We start from the raw sequence: 18,640 nt of genomic DNA, 5'->3' as shown, positions 1-18,640 counted from the left end.
AAAACTCCCAAGTGTCAAAAAAGAGAAGGAAGGGGTGGCATTGAAGATCGGGATGCTGAGTGTTTAAGGTGATCACGAGGTGTCTCTGGAAAAGTGAGGTGGGGTAGGTTGTGACAAGTAGCAGGCAGGGGATCAGGTAGTGGTGGGTGGGCTTGGGACTTGAAATTTGACACAGAGGTGATAGTTAAGGCCTACGAGCACCCTTGGGGTGGGAAACCAAAACTGAGCTCCCTGCAGAGCCAAAACCTCAAAAGATTTTAAAATGTCTGTGAAAGAATGTCTTATGAAATAATCTCTGCTCAACAGCTTGAGAACATGACCTAGAAAGTTTGCTCTGCTGGGTTCTGAGAACAAAACAAAACAACAAAAACAAACCAAAAATCTCCCCTTTCCTTGCTCTCAGTAATGAGGATATTTTGACTGAAAGCTACATTGATGCATGGTTATCCCACCAGAATTAGACAATGCCCACATTAAGTCATCTAATTATGACAGCAATCACACATGGTCAGTACTGACAGCCACATTTTATATACAATGCTATAGCTTGTTTGGACTGCTATAACAAAATACCTTAGACTGGGTGATGTACAAACGACATAAACTTACCAATTAAAATTCTGGAGACTGGAAAGCCCAAGATCAAGGCAATAGCAGATTTGGTGTCCAGTGAGGACCCATTCCTCACAGATGGTTTCCACTATGTGGTCCTTATGTGGCAGAAGGAACAACAGGCACACTTGGAGAACTCTTCACACAGGTACTCATCCTCTCATGGGGGTGGAGCCCTCATGATCTAATCGCCTCCCAAAGCCCCTCCCCCTTAATACCAGTACATTGGCGATGACAAACATACAGAGCATAGCATATTGCCCCTAGCTGGGCTCAGTGGCTCAGCCTGTAATCCCACGCCTTGGGAGGCTGAGGTGAGTGGACTGCCTGAGCCCGTGGGTTCGAGACCCACCTGGGCAACTTGGCGAGACCTCATTTCTACAATAAATCAAAAAATTAGCCGGGTGTGGTAGCGCACGCCTGTCGTTCCAGCTACTTGGAAGGCTGAGGCGGAAGGATCGCCGGAGCCCAGCAGACCGAGGCTGCGGTGGCTGGGAGCGGCCACTGCACTCCAGTCTGGGCAACAGAGTGAGACTCCAACTCAAAAAAACTCCCAAAAACAAACAAACAAGCATATTGCCCCTGGCCTCCCAAAGTTCATGTCCTTCTCATATGAAAAGTACATTCACTTAATCCCAGTAGCCTCAAAAGTCTTAACTCAGCTCTACATCAACTCAAAACTTTAAAGTCCGAAGTCTTATCAAAATAATCTTCTAAATCAGACTCAAAGTGAGACTCAAAGTTGTGAGGCAAATTCCCCTCCAGCTGAGAGCCTGTGAAGTCAAACACATTATTCACTTTCAAAATAATATAGCCATTCCCATTCCAAAGGGGAAAAATAAGAAGGAAGGAAGGAATAGCAGATCCTGGACAAATCCAATCCCAACAAGGCAGGCACTAAATCTTATGTCCTCAGAATAATCTTAGACGTAAGTCCACCTTCCAGACACACTGGGATGGCAGGATGGGCCTCCACAGCTCCAGGTAGCCTTGCCTCCAGGGGTTTTGCTGGGCATTGTCCTAATTAGGGCTCTCTGCAGTTTTCTGCCTGGGCCCCAAGGCTATCCGGGACAACCTTTGAAACCCAGTTGGAGGCAGCCATGCTCTCAGTTTGTGCAACCAAGGCTGGTGTAGACGGGACCATGCAGATACTGCCAAGGTTTACTACCCGTGTCTTTCAGAAGGGCAGTCTGAGCCACACCTGGGCCCTCTAGAGCCATGGCTAGGGTGGCCAAGGGACCAAATGCACAGAGCAGCTCCTTGAAGTTGTTCTGTTCCTCAGGCCCTGGCAACCTGGGCCTGCGGTGTGTGCAGCAGCAGCGGAAGCCTGCAGCATGCCTTCAGGGTCACTTTTCCATCATCGTGATGAGTGGCATTGACTTGCACCTGTCCACGCTCACCCCCTTATCAAAGGTTCGCCTGGCTAAACTCTGCGTGTGCTCTCCTCAACCTGCTTTTTCATTCTTCACAACATGACCAGGCTGAGGACTTTAACTTAACCCTTAGTTTCTGCTTGTCTTTGGATCATAAATTCCATCTTCAGTTTACATCTCTCTTCTTGCCTTTTACTGCAAGCAGGCAAAAGAAGCCATGCCACAACCGCAGCACTTTGCTTGGATATTTCTTCCATCAGATATTCTATTTCTTTGCTCACAAGTTCCTTCTTCCACAAAACACTAGGACACAGACACAATTCAGCCAAGTTCTTTGACACTTTTATAACAAAGATGGCCATTCCTCCACTGCCCGATGCCACATTCCTTATTTCCATCTGAGACCGCATCAGAATTATCTTTACCATTCATATTTCCACCAATATTCTGGTCATCACCACTTAGGTAATCTGTAAAAAGACTGAGACTTTCTCTTCAGCACTCATCTTCTGAGCCCTCACCAGGATGCCCTAATGTATTCTTTCATGGGAATGGATCTCAGAATTCTAGCCTCTACCATTACCCAGTCTGAAAGTCATTTTTACATTTTTAGGCATTTGCTATAGCAACACCCTGCATCTCAATACCAATTTCTGTTTTAGTCTGTTCAAACTGCTACCAGAAAGTACTTTAAACTAGGTAGTTTATGAACAACGCAACTTTAATGCTCACAGTTCTGGAGGATGGGAAATCTAAGATCAAGGCACCATCAGAATTGGTGTCTGATGAAGGCCCATTCCTCATAGATTGTGCCGTCTATGTGTCCTCACATAGTGGAAGAGGAAAACAGCCTCCCTTCATTTTCCTTTGCAAGGGCACTAACCCCACTCATGAGGAAATGACCTTATGACTTAATCACCTCCCTGAGGCCCCACCTCTTAATATTCTTATACTGGAGATTAGGTTTTAAAACATGAATTTTGGGTGAGGGGGCACAAACATTCACACCATAGCATATAAGGAACCTGGAAATCAGAGAGACTGGATATTTTATCCAAATTTAAAGGTAATAAGCAGCAGAATTGGAATTTAAGCCCATATTTTCCAACTTCAACTCTAGAGTAATATTAACATGTAGTTAATCTGGACCTCTGTTGTAGATATATAAAATGTGACCACTTACTATAGCACCAGCACACACTGATTTCACATTTCTATTGTTTCCAGAGTGCAACATTAATCATCAGTTCTTGGTGATAGTTTCCATCATGAAGCTACCATGACGTGTCCAACAAAGAATAAAAAAACAGATTCAGAAAATACATATTCTGTGAGCCTCTTAATAGGAGAAGCACTTTCACCAACAAAGACATGGGCAGGAGAAAAGACAGGCACCTCATGAATCTTCATGCTGGATGCACTAACAGAGGGAATTGTTCAATAGCATTCAAAGTTTAATGAGTACAGCTCAGAGTTCTATGTAAAGCCTGGGAGGCAATAATGTGTCCCAAAAACTAGAGAGAGAAGGAGATAAGGCTAAACAAGTGAAACGATTCCTCTTTTTTGGTAGTCACCAAGGGTCCTCTGTCTATAAATGTACAACCAAAATATTGGTATCATCTACAATTCTGAACAAGGTGCTGTGAGAGCAACTTCAAGGAGCCAGGACTGGAGAGGGGTTAAACTTGATAAGCAACAAACAGCCTCACTGTTCTGATGCGTTTAGGAAGAAAGAGTCATGTGAACGGAAGGGTATAAATCAGCTATGAAAGGACAAGGGAGACCCACATGGGAAACCTCAGATGGTTTATATACCGCTCAGAGGAGAAGGAGTCTTGGCAAAGCAGAAATTTACATCACAGTCACCTTGGCAAGGCTCTCTGCACCCTGGAAAGGAAGGCTTTCAGCTTCCCTGTCCACAAGATACGCCTTAAGGCCTCTTGGCACCCCTTCTAGAGGTTCCGCCCTCACCAGATACCTTCTGCGACAATTTAAAATCTCATGTAGCTTGTCTTCATGAAGAGAATGCATTGCTTGGGCTGCCTAGAAATTCCACGTTGTTCGAGTCACTCAGTGTCCTCATATTCTCTTACATTTATTTACAATGCAGCCTGCCCACAACGCGAGAACATATAGGTCCTCCCACGTGAGTATTTCCTTCTACTCGACAACTGCACGGTCCATCTTAACAGAATTCTGCTATTTGTTCTATGCAAGCCAAGCCCTTAGTGGTGGATCCACTCACAAGGTGCCCACTCAGTCAAGTTTCTGATCTCCTGCAGCTAAAGCTCAGGCACTGCCTTGTGGTGACATCCCTGGGGCACTCTGTGACAACATATCTAGGTGTCCTACAGGACTCATCAGAGATCACACCCCTCTGAATCATGGTGTGCCAAGCATAGCTTTTCCGTTTCCAGGACAGTGTCTTCGTCAAATTTTTCATTTGTGTACCACAGAGATGCACACATTTTCCAAGAGATATCGTGCAAATTTCCCCATAGTTTAAGCACGGAAATCTGCAGTGGGGTCTGTTACACAGCAGTCCACGTGCTCACGGCTGGAGCCTCATTAACTGCCCATGGTGGTACAGCTGCTCTCAACCCAGGGGCGGGCATTGTTAATGGATACACCCGGTCTCTCTAAGCTTCCTATGTCTGTCAGGAGAGAACTATGCTTTATTTATCCTCTTATTTTCAAGGTTATTTAGTGGGAGATTTTTTAGAAAGAAAATTTTAAAGTAAAAATACCAAAAACGGACATTTAAATATACCCTTTATCATGCATTGACAAAAATATTTTGAACGCCAAAGTCTTAGAAAGCTAGGGTAGTAAAATGGGGTAGTAAAATGAAAATAAAGGTGGCCCCAGACTTCAAGAGGCTTATGATGTAAGAACTGAGTAGGCATGTAAGAGAAGAACAGCAAGGCATCATGAAGGATGCTGTTATGGACGGATCGACACACAGGCAGTGTAGCCAGACACTGGTGTCCAAGGAGACTGCCTGCCGGGAGGCTTAAAGGGGAAGCAGGAAGTTGTCAGGAAAATAATGATCGGAAGTACACACACTATTAGGGTTTGCTGGAGCACAAGCATGAGGTGGGGATGAACTTGAACAGACAGTTGGGGAAGATCGAGACCAGAGGGGGTTCTTATGTGACCCTAAGGAGTTCAGATACCAGTGCGAGTGCCAGGGAGCCTTTCTGACCAGATGGGTGAACGTGAGGTTTCCCATTCCTCCCATTGGCTGGGGTAGAGTAGATACGGGAAACAGGGAGGAGCAAACCGTGACCCAGCACCCGGTGGGAATGTGCCCACATGCTTTGAAGGACCAAGGATGTGGGGTTGGACCAGGGCAGTGGCTGTGAAGGCAAAGAGCTGAATGTGAAAAATGAGATGCTGAAGCGGCAGAGTTTTAAAAACATGTTGTAGTCACTGACATCTACTAGCAGAGACATATTTCTACAGATTTGGTGCCTGCTGGATGACCTTTTTCACAGAAAGGGCAGCAATCCTGCCTGCGGTTCTATGGTGTTTCTATTCGAGAAGCCAAACATTCGAGTTTTCAACACAAACTACAAGCAGCTGTGTGTCACCAACTAAGGGTTAGCCCTGCGATGTTGTGGCCTTTGTCACCAGTTTTCAGTGTTAGCACCCAAGAGACCATAAGCTCCTGGCCGAGGAACTTGCAGTTCAGGTGAGTTGTGCTGCCGTGTGCTGGGGTTGGAACAACAGGGGTGATGATTCAGAACTGGGCTTGGCATCGCTAGGTCTGGGTTTGAATCCAAGCTCTGCCGCTTGCATCAACGCTCAATTCTCTGCTAGGTTTCATCGTCTCTGACTTTGAGGGTATGGTGCCAGTTACTGAGCATGGCTACCTGGCTCAAATTCACACATGAGGGCACAGCTAAGATTCCCTTGTGGGTCCAGCTGAATCTACACTCCACACTCTTTTGTTATTCTTATTTCTCTTTCCTATTTAATACATGCATTGTTTTCATTATCATTTACTTTTTAAGAAATGCTATCATTGTAATTTATGGTTCCCCTTTGACCCAAGAGTTATTTTACATAGTTTTATTCCATCATCACCAGAGGATGCTACTTATATTATTTCTTCTTTATGGAATTTACTGAATTTTCTTTGTGACCTCGTCTATGGTTAATTATGTGAATGATCTTCATGAACTTGAAAGGAAAGTGTGCTCTCTATCATCAGAATACAAAGTCTGTGATGTATCCAGATCTATCTTATTAACTATGCAGCTTGGGGCATCTATATTCTCACAGTAAGTCACCCTGTATGCACAATTTTACTTTCTGCAGTTTCAGTTACCTGGGGTCAACTGTGGTCCCAAAATAAAGGTGTACTACAAAATATTGAGACACACACACACACACACACACACAGAGAGAGAGAGAGAGAGAGAGAGAGAGAGAGAGAGAGAGAATACATTCACATGACTTTTACCATAGTGTATTGCTTTGATTGTTCTATTTTATTAGTAGTTACTGTTTTTGATTCTTACTGTGTCTAATTCACAAATCAAGCATTATCATAGGTATGTATGTAAAGGAAAAACGTATATATCAGGTTTGATACTATGGATTCAGGCATCCATGGGGGTCTTAGACTATCTCCTGCAGACAAGGAGGGACTAATGTATTTATCTTTTGTCCTTATTTACCTGGCATTGAACAGAGATTTGTTATTTGGAATATCCAGTATGAGTATATTTCTATTTCTTCTCACATCTTCTGCAGTTTTTGCTATAAAAATTTCTAATGTGTTATTTGGCATGCATTTATAGCTTCTGTCTGTTGCTTGTGAACTCTGGTCTTCAGCTTATGCCAGTCCTTCCTTCTCATTTATGCTTGTTCAGACTGCACTTTATCTTGTCTCACATCGAGATAAAAACTGGTGCTTGTTGTTGTTGCTGGTGTGCATTTGCCTTGGGTGCTTTTGCCCGCCTCTGTATTTTTTACCTTTTACAACTGCTTTGCTAGGTGTGTCTCTTGCGTTCAGCATACAGTTGGTCTTGCAGATTCCATATTTCTGACTGGTACACCTTACTCTGTCCAGCATGTAACGGGAGTTCCATGGAATATTCATTTCCTTTTTCTTTTCGTCTCTTCCTCAACCAGGGGCAAGCCTTACTGGGCCCAAATCTCCTTGTCTGGACCTGAAGTCCCTTCAAAACCCGCTGGCCTAGCTGGGTTCTCATGTTTGACTCTGGCCTGCTGGCTCTCAGACCCTAGCAGAGCAGGCTTGGCCTCTCCCGGGGGGCCCACGTGCCCTCACCATGGTGAACTCGAAGAGCACCGACATGAACTTAGTTTAAAACTCATTCTCCTCTGCGGGCTTGACCCACAGAGTGAGGTTCCCAATGTTTGGATAAGGCCTGCCATCTCCTAAAATATCTTTAAAACGTAATTAAACAATCCTGGAGTAAGGTTATTGCATGTAAGTCTGCTGCTGGAATGAACCCTAGAAATCATCTACCGGAATTTTCTCCCCAGTGCATCGCTCGCTTCTACAATACTCCATGAAGATTTTTGTCTCTGCCTTTTTCTGGAAATAGTAAACTGACACTATTACCCATTCTATAGGCATGGATTTGAAGCCCAGCTATATTTTTTTAGAAAAGCAGAAACCTGGCTTTTTAAATGTGAAATTTCCCAATTATTCAATATGACAACTAAATCAAATTTCTTTAAAACACTACTAGTTAGTTAAAAAAAAAAACAAAAAAAACCCACCACTGGGTAGACCATTAAAATGCCTGATAGAAGCTGGGCTTGGTGGCTCAGCCTGTAATCCCGCACTTTGGGAGGCTGAGAAGAGTGGATGGCCTGAGCCCGTGGGTTCGAGACCCACCTGGGAAACTTGGCAAGACCTCATCTCTACAATAAACCAAAAAATTAGCCGGGCGTGGTAGCGCATGCCTGTAGTTCCAGCTACTTGGAAGGCTGAGGCAGAAGGATCGCCGGAGCCCAGCGGGTCGAGGCTGTGGTGGCCGGGAGCGGCCACTGCACTCCAGTCTGGGTGACACAGTGAGACTCCAACTCAAAAAAAAAAAGAAACTGCCAGATAGACTATTAAAAACGTATCTGTGGGCAGAGACATCTGTAGGCTACCACTCTGCAGTCTCTGACCTCAATTAATTAGCATAACACATAGTACAGGTTAGGCACTCCATACAAACCGAATTCATCACAAATCTTCAACATCAGATTCTTGGGAGAAAGAATTTTTTTATTGAGTGAGTAGGAGGCCAGACACATCAATGGCAGGCCCAGGAAATTAGCAGAGGTCAATCTAGGCCAGGCTCAGTGGCTCAGCCTGTAATCCCAGCACTTTGGGAGGCCAAGGCCTGAGCCTGCAGGTTCGAGACCTGCTGGGGCAACCTGGCAAGACCTCGTCTCTACAGTAAATCAAAAACTAGTCGGGCACAGTAGCACGTGCCTGTAGTTCCAGCTACTTGGAAGGCTGAGGCGGAAGGACTGCTGGAGCCCAGCAGGTCGAGGCTGTAGTGGTCGGGAGCGTGCCACTTCACTCTAGCCTGGGTGACAGAGTGAGACCTCAACTCAAAAAAAAAGTCAATTTGTTCTCGCAGGTAGGGGAACAGGATGGGAGCAGACCAGCAACGAACCCACCTCCTTCCTGGCCTGCCTGCTCTGACTCTCCTGCTGACACTCGCTGGCTCCTGCACGACTGGCTGATCCCTGTGCAGTCAAACTGACACAGGCGGGTGGGGGCAGAGGGGCGGAAGGACCCTCCTGAACATCTAAGTGTCGAGTGGCCTCCTTAGAATGAGCTGACGGGGGCGAGAAGAAAAAAATACGCCGCGCTGGGAGCCAAGGAGGCAACTTTCTCCCTGCACCGCTCCCCACAGTTTTCCCTCATCAGCCACTGCAGACCCTGCCAAGCACTTTCCATTCGGGTGGGTTGCAGCTGTCCCACACATGTTCCAAATAAGGGCCAGCGGGCTGCTCCTATTTTTAGCCCTGTAACACGGAGGCGAAGGTCACCAAGATTCCCCATCTGCCAAATTCCTTGCTCTCTTCTCTTTCTATCTTCCATTTTCCTCCAAGATGTGTTTCCTGTTCAAGTGAGTTAAGGTAAGACTTTCTGGGGGAGAGAGAGAGACCCCAAATAGTTACTTCCTGGAGCGGCTCTCCTCGGAATTGCCATGGGTTGGGTGAGAGATCTAGCCCATGGCAGCCAAAGTCATGTACAGACAGACTTTGGAAACAGCATTCCAGGCTTGGACTGAAGCCATCGCTTTTGCTCTCTTGAGCATAAAGAGAGACTCAGAGTAGAAAACAGCTTCACTGTTTCTCTCATCCAACCCTCCAAGTACACACCCGGAGGCACTGAGGCCCAGAGCGGAATTTGCTTCTCACTAACATTGATAAGAAATATTACTATCGCTTATCACGGAAGGATCTCCTCTGCTAAGGACTTTACAGATTTCCTCATTTAATCCTCACAACCCAATAAAGTACCTCTTTCAATTCTTCTCGTCTTACAGATAACCAAACTGGGGTTTCATGAGTTCAGAAACTTGCCCAAAGTCACATGGCCTGGCAGTAGAAGGACCCATAAAGACATTCAGGATCCTGATGCAAGTCTTTCAACTCTTTTCAAAACCAGTGCTCAGCATGAAGATTCACACACACACACACACACACACACACACACACACACACACACACACACACTCAGCACCGCTCCTTTGTGAGGTTCTCTGGAAACCAAGGAGTGTTTTCAGAACACCAGCACCACCTGGCAAAAGCCCCCCTTTGGCCCCAAGGCCGGGAGCTGCGGAGACAGGAGGGGAGCCTGGCCCTCTTTACCTGTTCTCAGGGTCAGCCAAGGCCATACTCCGAGTGACGAAGCACATTTTGAGGGGGATGCTCTTCTGGTCTCTGAGGAAGGAGAAGGACTGCGATGACACAGTGTCCAGGGAGCTCCCCCCGAGCCGGGGGGATTCCGGTGGCGGAGTCTCCCAGCCGATCTCGGACACTGGGGAGCCTTTCTTCACGTAAGGCGTGGCCTCCCGCATGTACTTCACTGCAAGCAAGAAGACAAGGGCCTTTCAGTACAGCAAGGCGACTCTGAAACGTCCAACCGTGCTTCTGCGAGGAACTCGCATCGGATAAGCTCTTTGTGCCCAGCCCCTTAGATTCTGGATAGGACTCAGAAGTTCCACTCCTCTCCACATCATCACCCTATTATTTCAATTATATGCCACCATCGTTCTTAGAACTTGTCGTTGTGATGTCCTGCAGTTGAGAACTGCTTCTAGCTTATCTCAACTGTGACAATGTCTGTCTTTCCCGACTACAAGCTGCATTTTGGGGCGGGGGGGAGGGCTGAAACAACTAGGTAGAGGGTGAGAAAATGTAACTTGGACTAAAAGGCACATTATTCAACGTAGTTGAAAGGAATCTGGAAGCCACATTCACTACCCACAACACCATTTTCCTGCTGAGAAGCAGGGGTGGGGTTTTCAGCATAACAACGCTAAGAACATAGATACAAAGAATATACATAAGAATCCATTTTGTAGTGGCAAAAATTCGTAATAGCAAAAACATCATTTGTCAGAGCTGAAAACCAGAAGCAACCTAAATGTTCACTAAAAAAAGGACAGATGACATAAATTGTAAGACGTTTATATATTGCCATTCTTTTAAAAAGTGAGATCTATATAGATGTGTTGATGTGGGAAGATCTGTGAGATCTATTATTAGTGGGGGAGAAAGAGACAGCAGTACATATACTACAACAGTTTTGTGTATAAAATCATAAATATATGTGTTTGTATATCTACGATTATTTCTGGATAGAAGTATAAGAAAATGTTAACAGCAGTTAGCTCTGAGGAGTGGAAATAAAAGCCCTGATGATAAAGAAATATAGACCTTTACTATTCATGTATTGCCATCTTATAGCATTTTCACCTTTAACCATGTGGGGGAATGACTTCTACAAAACTTTTTAAAAAAACAAAATAATTGAAGAGCTGAGTGGAGCAGACTGAAATTCTGCTCTTTGGTATGTTTGCCTTGGCCTGAAAGGGTTTTTGCCTTTTCTGAATTTGAGTAGTTGGTCTTTAGACAGCTTTTGAGTTGACGGGCAACCAGATCCTTGGAGCGTGCAACATACACGTCCATATTCTTCTCTGTATCACCTACACACTGCGTTTTCTGCTGCTTGGAGGGTATTTGGCTAAGCCCCCCGCAGCAACTGTGATTACAAACGGCAGTGGAGGGGAATGAGCGCAAACTCGGGGGCGTTTCCTCCCACCTTCAATGACTCGGTTCCACAAACTGGCGCCCTCACTGTGCAAGGCAGGGAGCTGATACTATGGAGACCCCAGAGCTGAACAACCCGGAGCCTCCACACTCGAGAGGTACAAGAGAATGGCTGCCATGGCGGACACCGCTGATGTCCCATCTAGAGCCCGCTGGCCATATCCTAACTGCTGTGTTGGCTGAGGACAACTCATTGTCGCACCCTACTCCCGGTCCAACAGAGGCTGCCAGGCCTGCGAGGCTGCAGACTCACCGCCCAACCCCCCTAGTTAGAAGCGCTGCTTCTGGGAACCCACCTAAGACAGGATACAAGACAAGCAAACTGTAGCACAAAGAAGAATGAGCTGATTTTTATAACAAGAATGAAATGCCACGGGAGAACCCATGGGGGAAAAAAAATGGATCTAGGACGTTGAAAGACAGGTCGGGCTTGCAACGATTTAACAAGCAGATCAAATACACCCAGATGCATGTGACATGGATATGTGGGAACTCGTAACAGATATCAAAAACCAACCATATTAATACAAGACAGTGGAGCAGTCATCTGGCACCAACACACATTTTAATGAAAGACTTCAGGGCTTTAACAGAACATACGTGCAATTCGGAGGAGACAGCTCCATAGTGGCCCCAAACCTACTAGCACAGGTTGCAGTTACAGAAGGAGAAATATTATTCACGGACTGTTTATTTTAAGGGATACTGTCTATTTCTGGGCAATATATTTAAAGAGGAACACAGACAGACTGAAGAAAATTTAGAGGAACATACTGCTGTCCGAGGCTGGAATAAATAGACCTCTTTTGAGGACACTAAATTTTTTCATTCTAGTGGAAGCCAGAACACTGCTTAGCTCTGTGTATTGTAGAATTACCCTTATTAATATATAGGAAATTCATGCATCAGCTGAGGTGGGTTGAAGAGAGTGCATTATTGTAGGGATGAGTGTTGTAGGAGTGAGAATCCAGGGATACTTCATGGAGTAGGTGGCATTTTAACTTGGCCTTAAAGAGTAGCTAGGACTTTACAAGTAGAACTAAGAATAACAATCCTTCTTTTACATAACATGATCTTATTTATAATTTTTTTGCAATTCCAAAGGAAAGGTAGATTGGATCTCAATTTGGAAGGGGGTAGAGAAGGAATATTTATCATACACTTAATGCTGTGCCAAGTACTGGGCCAGGTGCTTTAAATATATTTCCACATTTAAGCTTCAAAATTACCCACTCAAGGTTCAATGTAAGATATAAGAAAACTAAGTTCTAGAGAAGAAATGGGCAAGGTATCTTTTATTTATGGAGTTTCCAAGTCTTCACAAGCAATCCAAGAATTAAACCCTACCCTTTTCAGATCTTGCTAGAAAGAAATTCCTTGTCAGGCTACTGTAATTCTAGTGAACACCAGCAGCTTGATGCAGGTGACCCTTCACAGGTTAGTATCATTGCACACAGCTGCACACTGAGGTTCAGAAATTTAGTGTATGTGGGGTCACATGGCTAGTAAGTGTGCATCTGGGATTTGAGTGCCCAGAAATCACATTCTCTCTTGAGATATGGCTACATCACCTAGATGAAGGTTGCAAAATGACAAGCTAATAGGTTACAGTGTTAGTCATGGCAGTCTATGAGCAAGAGAGTGTGAGAATCAAAGATCAACTCTAGGAAGAACAACTCCTGGAGAGTGAAACTGGGTGTACTTAAGGAAAATGATATTAGTAGTAGATCTACCATTTCTAGGGCCATGGGAGTTACTGTCAGTGATGACCCAACAACACTCTAAATGATGTGCATATAAAGGCATGAGGAATTCCAGAAATGGGTGGTTCGATCCAGTCGTGGTAGCAGCATGGGGAGTCTCAGTTTCCAGTCTCAGCCTGGAAACAAACACTCACCAAGCAGACACTTCCTACGTGGCATGGCATGAGGGGAACTAACAAAGAAGACACAGCAATGCCTTGAAGAACGAATACTCCATCGGAAATAATATTCAATATATAGTAATCCTTTCAACTAACCAACTGAAAATAAAGACAGAGAAAATAAGTAAACAAGGTAGGTGTGATAATTTAAAGATTTAGCCAAAATCTATCAGTCCATTTTCATGTGCCGTGATGGCACTGCTCATGAGAGATGATAAGAAATGGGCCATGGTGAAAGTAAGTTCAGGCTTAGAAAATGGGAAGTCGCCGGGCTTGGTGGCTCAGCCTGTAATCCCGCGCCTTTGGGAGGCTGAGGTGAGTGGATTGCCTGAGTCCGCGGGTTCGAGACCTGCCTGGGCAGGCGAGATCTCATCTCTACAATAAATCAAAAAATTAGTGCATGCCTGTAATTCCAGCTACTTGGAAGGCTGAGGTGGAAGGATCGTCGGAGTCCAGCAGGCGAGGCTGCGGTGGCCAGGAGCGGCCACTGCACTCCAGTCTGGGTGACTGAGTGAGACTCCAACTCAAAAAAAAAAAAAAAAAAGAAAAAAAAAAAAATGGGAAGTCAGTCAATAATATGAGTGCTTTGTGTTAAATCTTAAAACTGGTTTAAGGAGGTCTCAAGTTTCTAGGGGCCTTCAGTAATCAAATGTGAATCCTTACTGGAGAAAAGCAACCTCATCTCAGGTTTCAGAGAATCCCGGTGAATCATTTTCAAGAGCAATAAGCAGGCGCAAAATCAAAGAAAATACCACACACCAGGAAACAAGGCACCATGAACAAGAACCAGCACAAACAGCGAATAGCAGTAACAGTCTCACGATAATATAAAGCTACAATACGTTTACAGAAACAAATGAAAGCTTGAGAGAATCTTCCAGAAATGATTTTTTTAAGTGGCCTAACAATGGTAAAGGCACCAAACGCAGCGTCTAGTAATAATAATAATACCAGAATCAAAACTTCAAGAGACAGGTATGTCCCAAGAGGAAATCAGTCAACTGATAAGAAAAATGATACAGAACACAGTATAAAGGTACAAGAAGATGGAAAATATGGAACAGAGGTTGAGAGATGTGAAGGAAAGAGTGAGAAAATCTGAATGTGTTTAGCTAGAGCCCCAGAAGGGAAGCTCAAGAGAATGCGGCAGCACCTAAGAGCTTTCCCGATGCCAAGAGAACAGCAGCTCACAAGTTCTGGGTACCTGACCTGGTTTTGCTGAGCAATGCATGTGAACTCCAGCATCAAGACAGAAATAAGGCGTCATCTTTCTTTACACTTTGGGTGGGGCAGATGGCCGAGGTTCTTCGTAGAACCTGTGCTTCTTCTCAGAGCTTTAGCTATCACCTCTGCCTTGCGACAGTGCTGGAGAAAGCCTCAGCAAAATCCCTGTGCCCTGAGATCTCTGGAACCACCAGAAAACAAGTTTTCAATTTTAAGGAGGTCAAAAGATTATCATCATTCTTCCTAAGGAAGCTATGCTGAGGTTCTGGAACTTTCTTCTGTACTTGTCCTGAGGGAGAATAAGTAACATCCGCACATTCCTGCTTAAAGCCCTCTTGTCCCCAGAGTCCTGCTTCTTCTTGACATGCTTAGAAAACGTGAGAAACATGTTCTTGGGTGCTACAAAGAAAGCAAAGGAAAACTGCCATGATTTCTGGTACAGAGGAAATACTAAAATAGTCAGAATGTCTCTTCTTGCTGGCAGACTGCAGGTCATTTCTATAGGGCTTGGCCATCAACTGTTCGCACAATACTCTTGCCAAGCCCTCCTCTTTGGACACCCACTGAGGTCTGAGGCTGAGCTTCCGCAGGCAGGGAGTAGAAGCAGGCGGCCATGCTCACGTGTGAAGCGGCGGCTCCAACAGGAAACAAGGAGTATGTGAAGCCTTTCCATGGATCTTTAGTTTCCAAAATTTCTACACATGGCAATCAAAATAGTGAGGGTATGGTCTAATTCAGGGAGGGGAAGGTGCCATTCAGGCCTAGATGTGTCTGCGATAACTACACAACACTAATGTATTAAATAATACATAGGTTTGTTGTTCATTTGCCGAAAGTCCAGGGTGAGAGAAAAGGGCTGCCAGGGCAGCTCTGTTCCCTGAAGTTGTCCGGGACTTGGGTTTCCCAACTTCTCTGACTCCCCAGTGTGCCGTCTAACAATCCAGACGGCTGCAGGAGTTCCAGCCCTCATGGCCAAATTTCCATCAGTAGGAAGGAGGAAGAAGTGAAAAACATGCAATCCTTCTTCCTTTAAGACCACTTACCAGCAACTGTCACACTATTTTTTCTTACGCCCCATCAGCCAGAACTTAGCTGTTATATGGCCACTAGTTAAGTTACTAGCTGGAAAAGAAATGTATTCTTTACCCTAGACAGCTCTATACCCATCCAGTTAAAAATTGGTGGCAACAGGAGGCAATGACTATGGGAGAAGAAGAATATACACATTAGGAAACAACTCAACTTTTGGCAGAGGGAGACATCTTTAATTCTTTCAGGACTTGCTAGATTTTATAACACATGAATACAAATCATCGTGTTAGGGCATTTGGTAAAAAACACCATGGCCACCTTCCACATCCTTTGCTACGTGTTTTTTGGTAGTGACTTATTCGAACCTCATGATCATCCTAGGATACACACATTATCATCACCCCCATTTCATACGAGACGCTGCAACAGAGAGAGTGTAAGTCACGTGCCCAATGTTAGGGCAACAGAAGATGGCACAAGATGAGCAGATCCAGCTGACTGACCCCAGAGCCCTTACTTTTAACTAGGAAGCAATACTATTTCTTACACTTACAAGAAACGGTTTGGAGGTTTTTGTGTGTGCGTTTAGGCCCATATTTTTATGTGCTGGGAGAAAACATCCAATTAAGAGGCTGCTGCCTGCAACATAAGAGAGCTTGATTTTGCAAGCCTGAACTATTAAACCAGGCCATTTCAATAAACGCCTTTTAGGACATCACAATATGGATTCATAATAGAGGGTTGAGTCGGGCAGAACTGAGCTGCTCATGTCAATAACTCCCCCTCCATGCATTTACAGACAGCAATTTCAGGCAAAGAGCCGTTGAAACACAGCAAGAAGCAGCCAGGCCCAGGATCCGGGTGCCTAGTGATCAGAACTAATTAATAAACCATGCCCTTTTGGGTCATCAGGATTTAAAAGTCATGGTTGAGCAATTAAAATTCCAATCTTCAGCTGCAAAAAAGAGGAGAGGAGTAAGCAGTGGTCTTTAAAATAACAACCCAAGTCATTTTCCATTTGTTCATAGTTTTTTAAGCGATGGACAGGCAATTGGAGGATTTCAAAAGAATGTTCAGTAAAGTCCAAGTTTTCAAGGGTTCCAGGTTGCTACAATTCAATCTTTGTTGGGTTGGCCAGATGACATTTGAAAGGAAACGCATACACAAGCTACTAATGAGGAAATGCTCTAGGCAAATCCAATCAACTCTCCTACCAGGCTGGCTTCTAACAAGTTTTCTTAAAAATAACAACAACGAACAACAAAGTAATTTCCAGATTACAGGAAGGAAACAAGGCCTTTCATGACTTCAGGGGACATGAAGACAAATGTACATTTTCTCATGTGATTAAGGAGAAAGGGGATCAGCCAGAGGCAAGAAAGCCGGATATTCAGACTTTCGGTGAATGCTCAACCTGGGGCCAGGCTGGTGGCCCTGGGATAGACCTGCTCCTAATGGCATTTTCCTAGGTCATCATGGCGAGGAAAGGAGCAGAGGAAGATTGTCAATATTTTCAAACAGGCCACAAAATGATGAAATAAGCAATACGTTTCCCAGAAACGACAGTCAAGTGTCCCAGGAAGTGGGATGATGTGGAAGAAAGAGCCTTGACCCTGGGAGGCAGGACCAGGCTTCAGTTCGGGTTCGGCCACTAACTGGCTCTCCAGTCCTGGGCATGGCACTTCTGTCCCTAGATCTCATTCTCTCTACCTGTCAAGGGAAAAAGAAGGTACCTACCCTTCAAATATTCTTCGATTACTCGGGAAGGGGCTCTTCTGACAACATTTCAAAAAATGCAAGTCTTACCTCATCTTGCTACATGAGTCACCACGAACAAATAGTCCTGTTAAAGTGGGCATCAATTTCTAGATGAAGGCCTATATCTTCTGACTTTCTACCAAACCCTGCAGTCATCTGATAAATATGAAAATAAGCCTATGCTGAGACTGTGTGCTCAAGTGACTTTCTCTTAGATTGGGCAGCACTGCCTAGAAGAATCATGATTTCCCTTCACTCACCGATATTCATTTCACTTCCATTCTGCCAACTGGGTGCTAAAAGGTGAGTTTTGGGGTTTTTTTTTTTTTTGAGTTGGAGTCTCACTCTGTTGCCCAGACTGGAGTGCAGTGGCCGCACCCGGCCTCCGCAGCCTCAACTTGCTGGGCTCCAGAGATCCTTCCGCCTCAGGCTTCCGAGTAGCCAGAACTACAGGTGCGTGCTACCACAGCCAGCTGATTTTTTGATTTATTGTAGAGATGAGGTCTAGCCAAGCTGCCCAGGCGGGTCTCGAACCCACAGGCTCAGGCAATCCGCTCACCTCAGCCTCTCAAAGCACGGGATTACAGGCTGAGCCACCAAGCCCAGCTCCCAAATTAATTAATTTTTAAGAAAAGAATTCAGTTGCTTGCAGTTGTAGGACTGAGGTCTCCTTTTTCTTGCTGGCTGTCCCATTCACAGCCTCTGGAGGCTGCCTGCATGTCTAGGCTTATGGGCCCTCGGCCTCGGCCTTCAAAGCCAGAGTCAAGGTCTCCACAGCGCCGCTCTCTGAGTCCTCCCTGACTCCCCTTTCAAGGACTTGTGTGATTAAATTGGAGCCACCCGATCATCCAGGATCATCTCCCTGTCTGAGAATTTTTAACTTAATTACAACTGCAAAGTCCCTTGTGTCACACGAAGTAGCGATTCACAGGTTCTGGGGATCAGAACGTAGACTTCTAGGGAGGGGGCATTATTCTCCTCACCAGCCGCCTCTCTGAGGAAAGCTCCAGTCCTCACTGAGGTCACAGAGCTGCACATGTGCCGCCCGCCATTCCCTACATTTATGTGGCCTCTACTCTTCTCCAAGCTCAGCAGGCACATTGTGGCCTCAGGGTCTTTGCACAGGCTGTTCTCACTGCCTGATTCACTTGACCCCAGATATCCACATGGCTCCTCCCTCACCTGCCGTTCTTTTTTTTCTTTTTAGAGTTGAGGGCTCACTCTGTCACCCAGGCTGGAGTGCAGTGGCAGTTTCACTGTGGCCACCGCAGCCTCGACCTTGTTAGGTTAAAGATCCTTGCTAGGCCCTCCAAAAACGTTAGGTTAAAAACATACCCTAGCTGGGCTTGGTGGCTCAGCCTGTAATCCCGCGCTTTGGGAGGCTGAGGTGAGTGGA

The 18,640-nt window shown here is 45.3% G+C and overlaps 1 protein-coding gene across 1 annotated transcript in view; it reads right to left on the bottom strand.

The window, feature by feature from the left end:
* Positions 1-18,640, bottom strand: part of LOC103260223 (beta-1-syntrophin-like) — a 139,896-nt gene that overhangs the window by 108,007 nt on the left and 13,249 nt on the right. Inside the window, exons 6-7 of the mRNA XM_021712238.1 lie at positions 11,079-11,238; positions 9,843-10,081 (exon numbers count right to left, since the gene is read on the bottom strand). Of these exons, the coding sequence (XP_021567913.1) occupies positions 9,843-10,081; positions 11,079-11,238 (399 nt within the window). The remainder of the gene's footprint in view (positions 1-9,842; positions 10,082-11,078; positions 11,239-18,640) is intronic.

Source organism: Carlito syrichta, unplaced genomic scaffold, assembly GCF_000164805.1.
Source record: "Carlito syrichta isolate Samal-C Ts95f unplaced genomic scaffold, Tarsius_syrichta-2.0.1 Scaffold303144, whole genome shotgun sequence".
NCBI classification, from domain to species: domain Eukaryota; kingdom Metazoa; phylum Chordata; class Mammalia; order Primates; family Tarsiidae; genus Carlito; species Carlito syrichta.
Note: the sequence above shows the minus strand (reverse complement) of the source record. Positions and strands in the feature narration are given on the sequence as shown.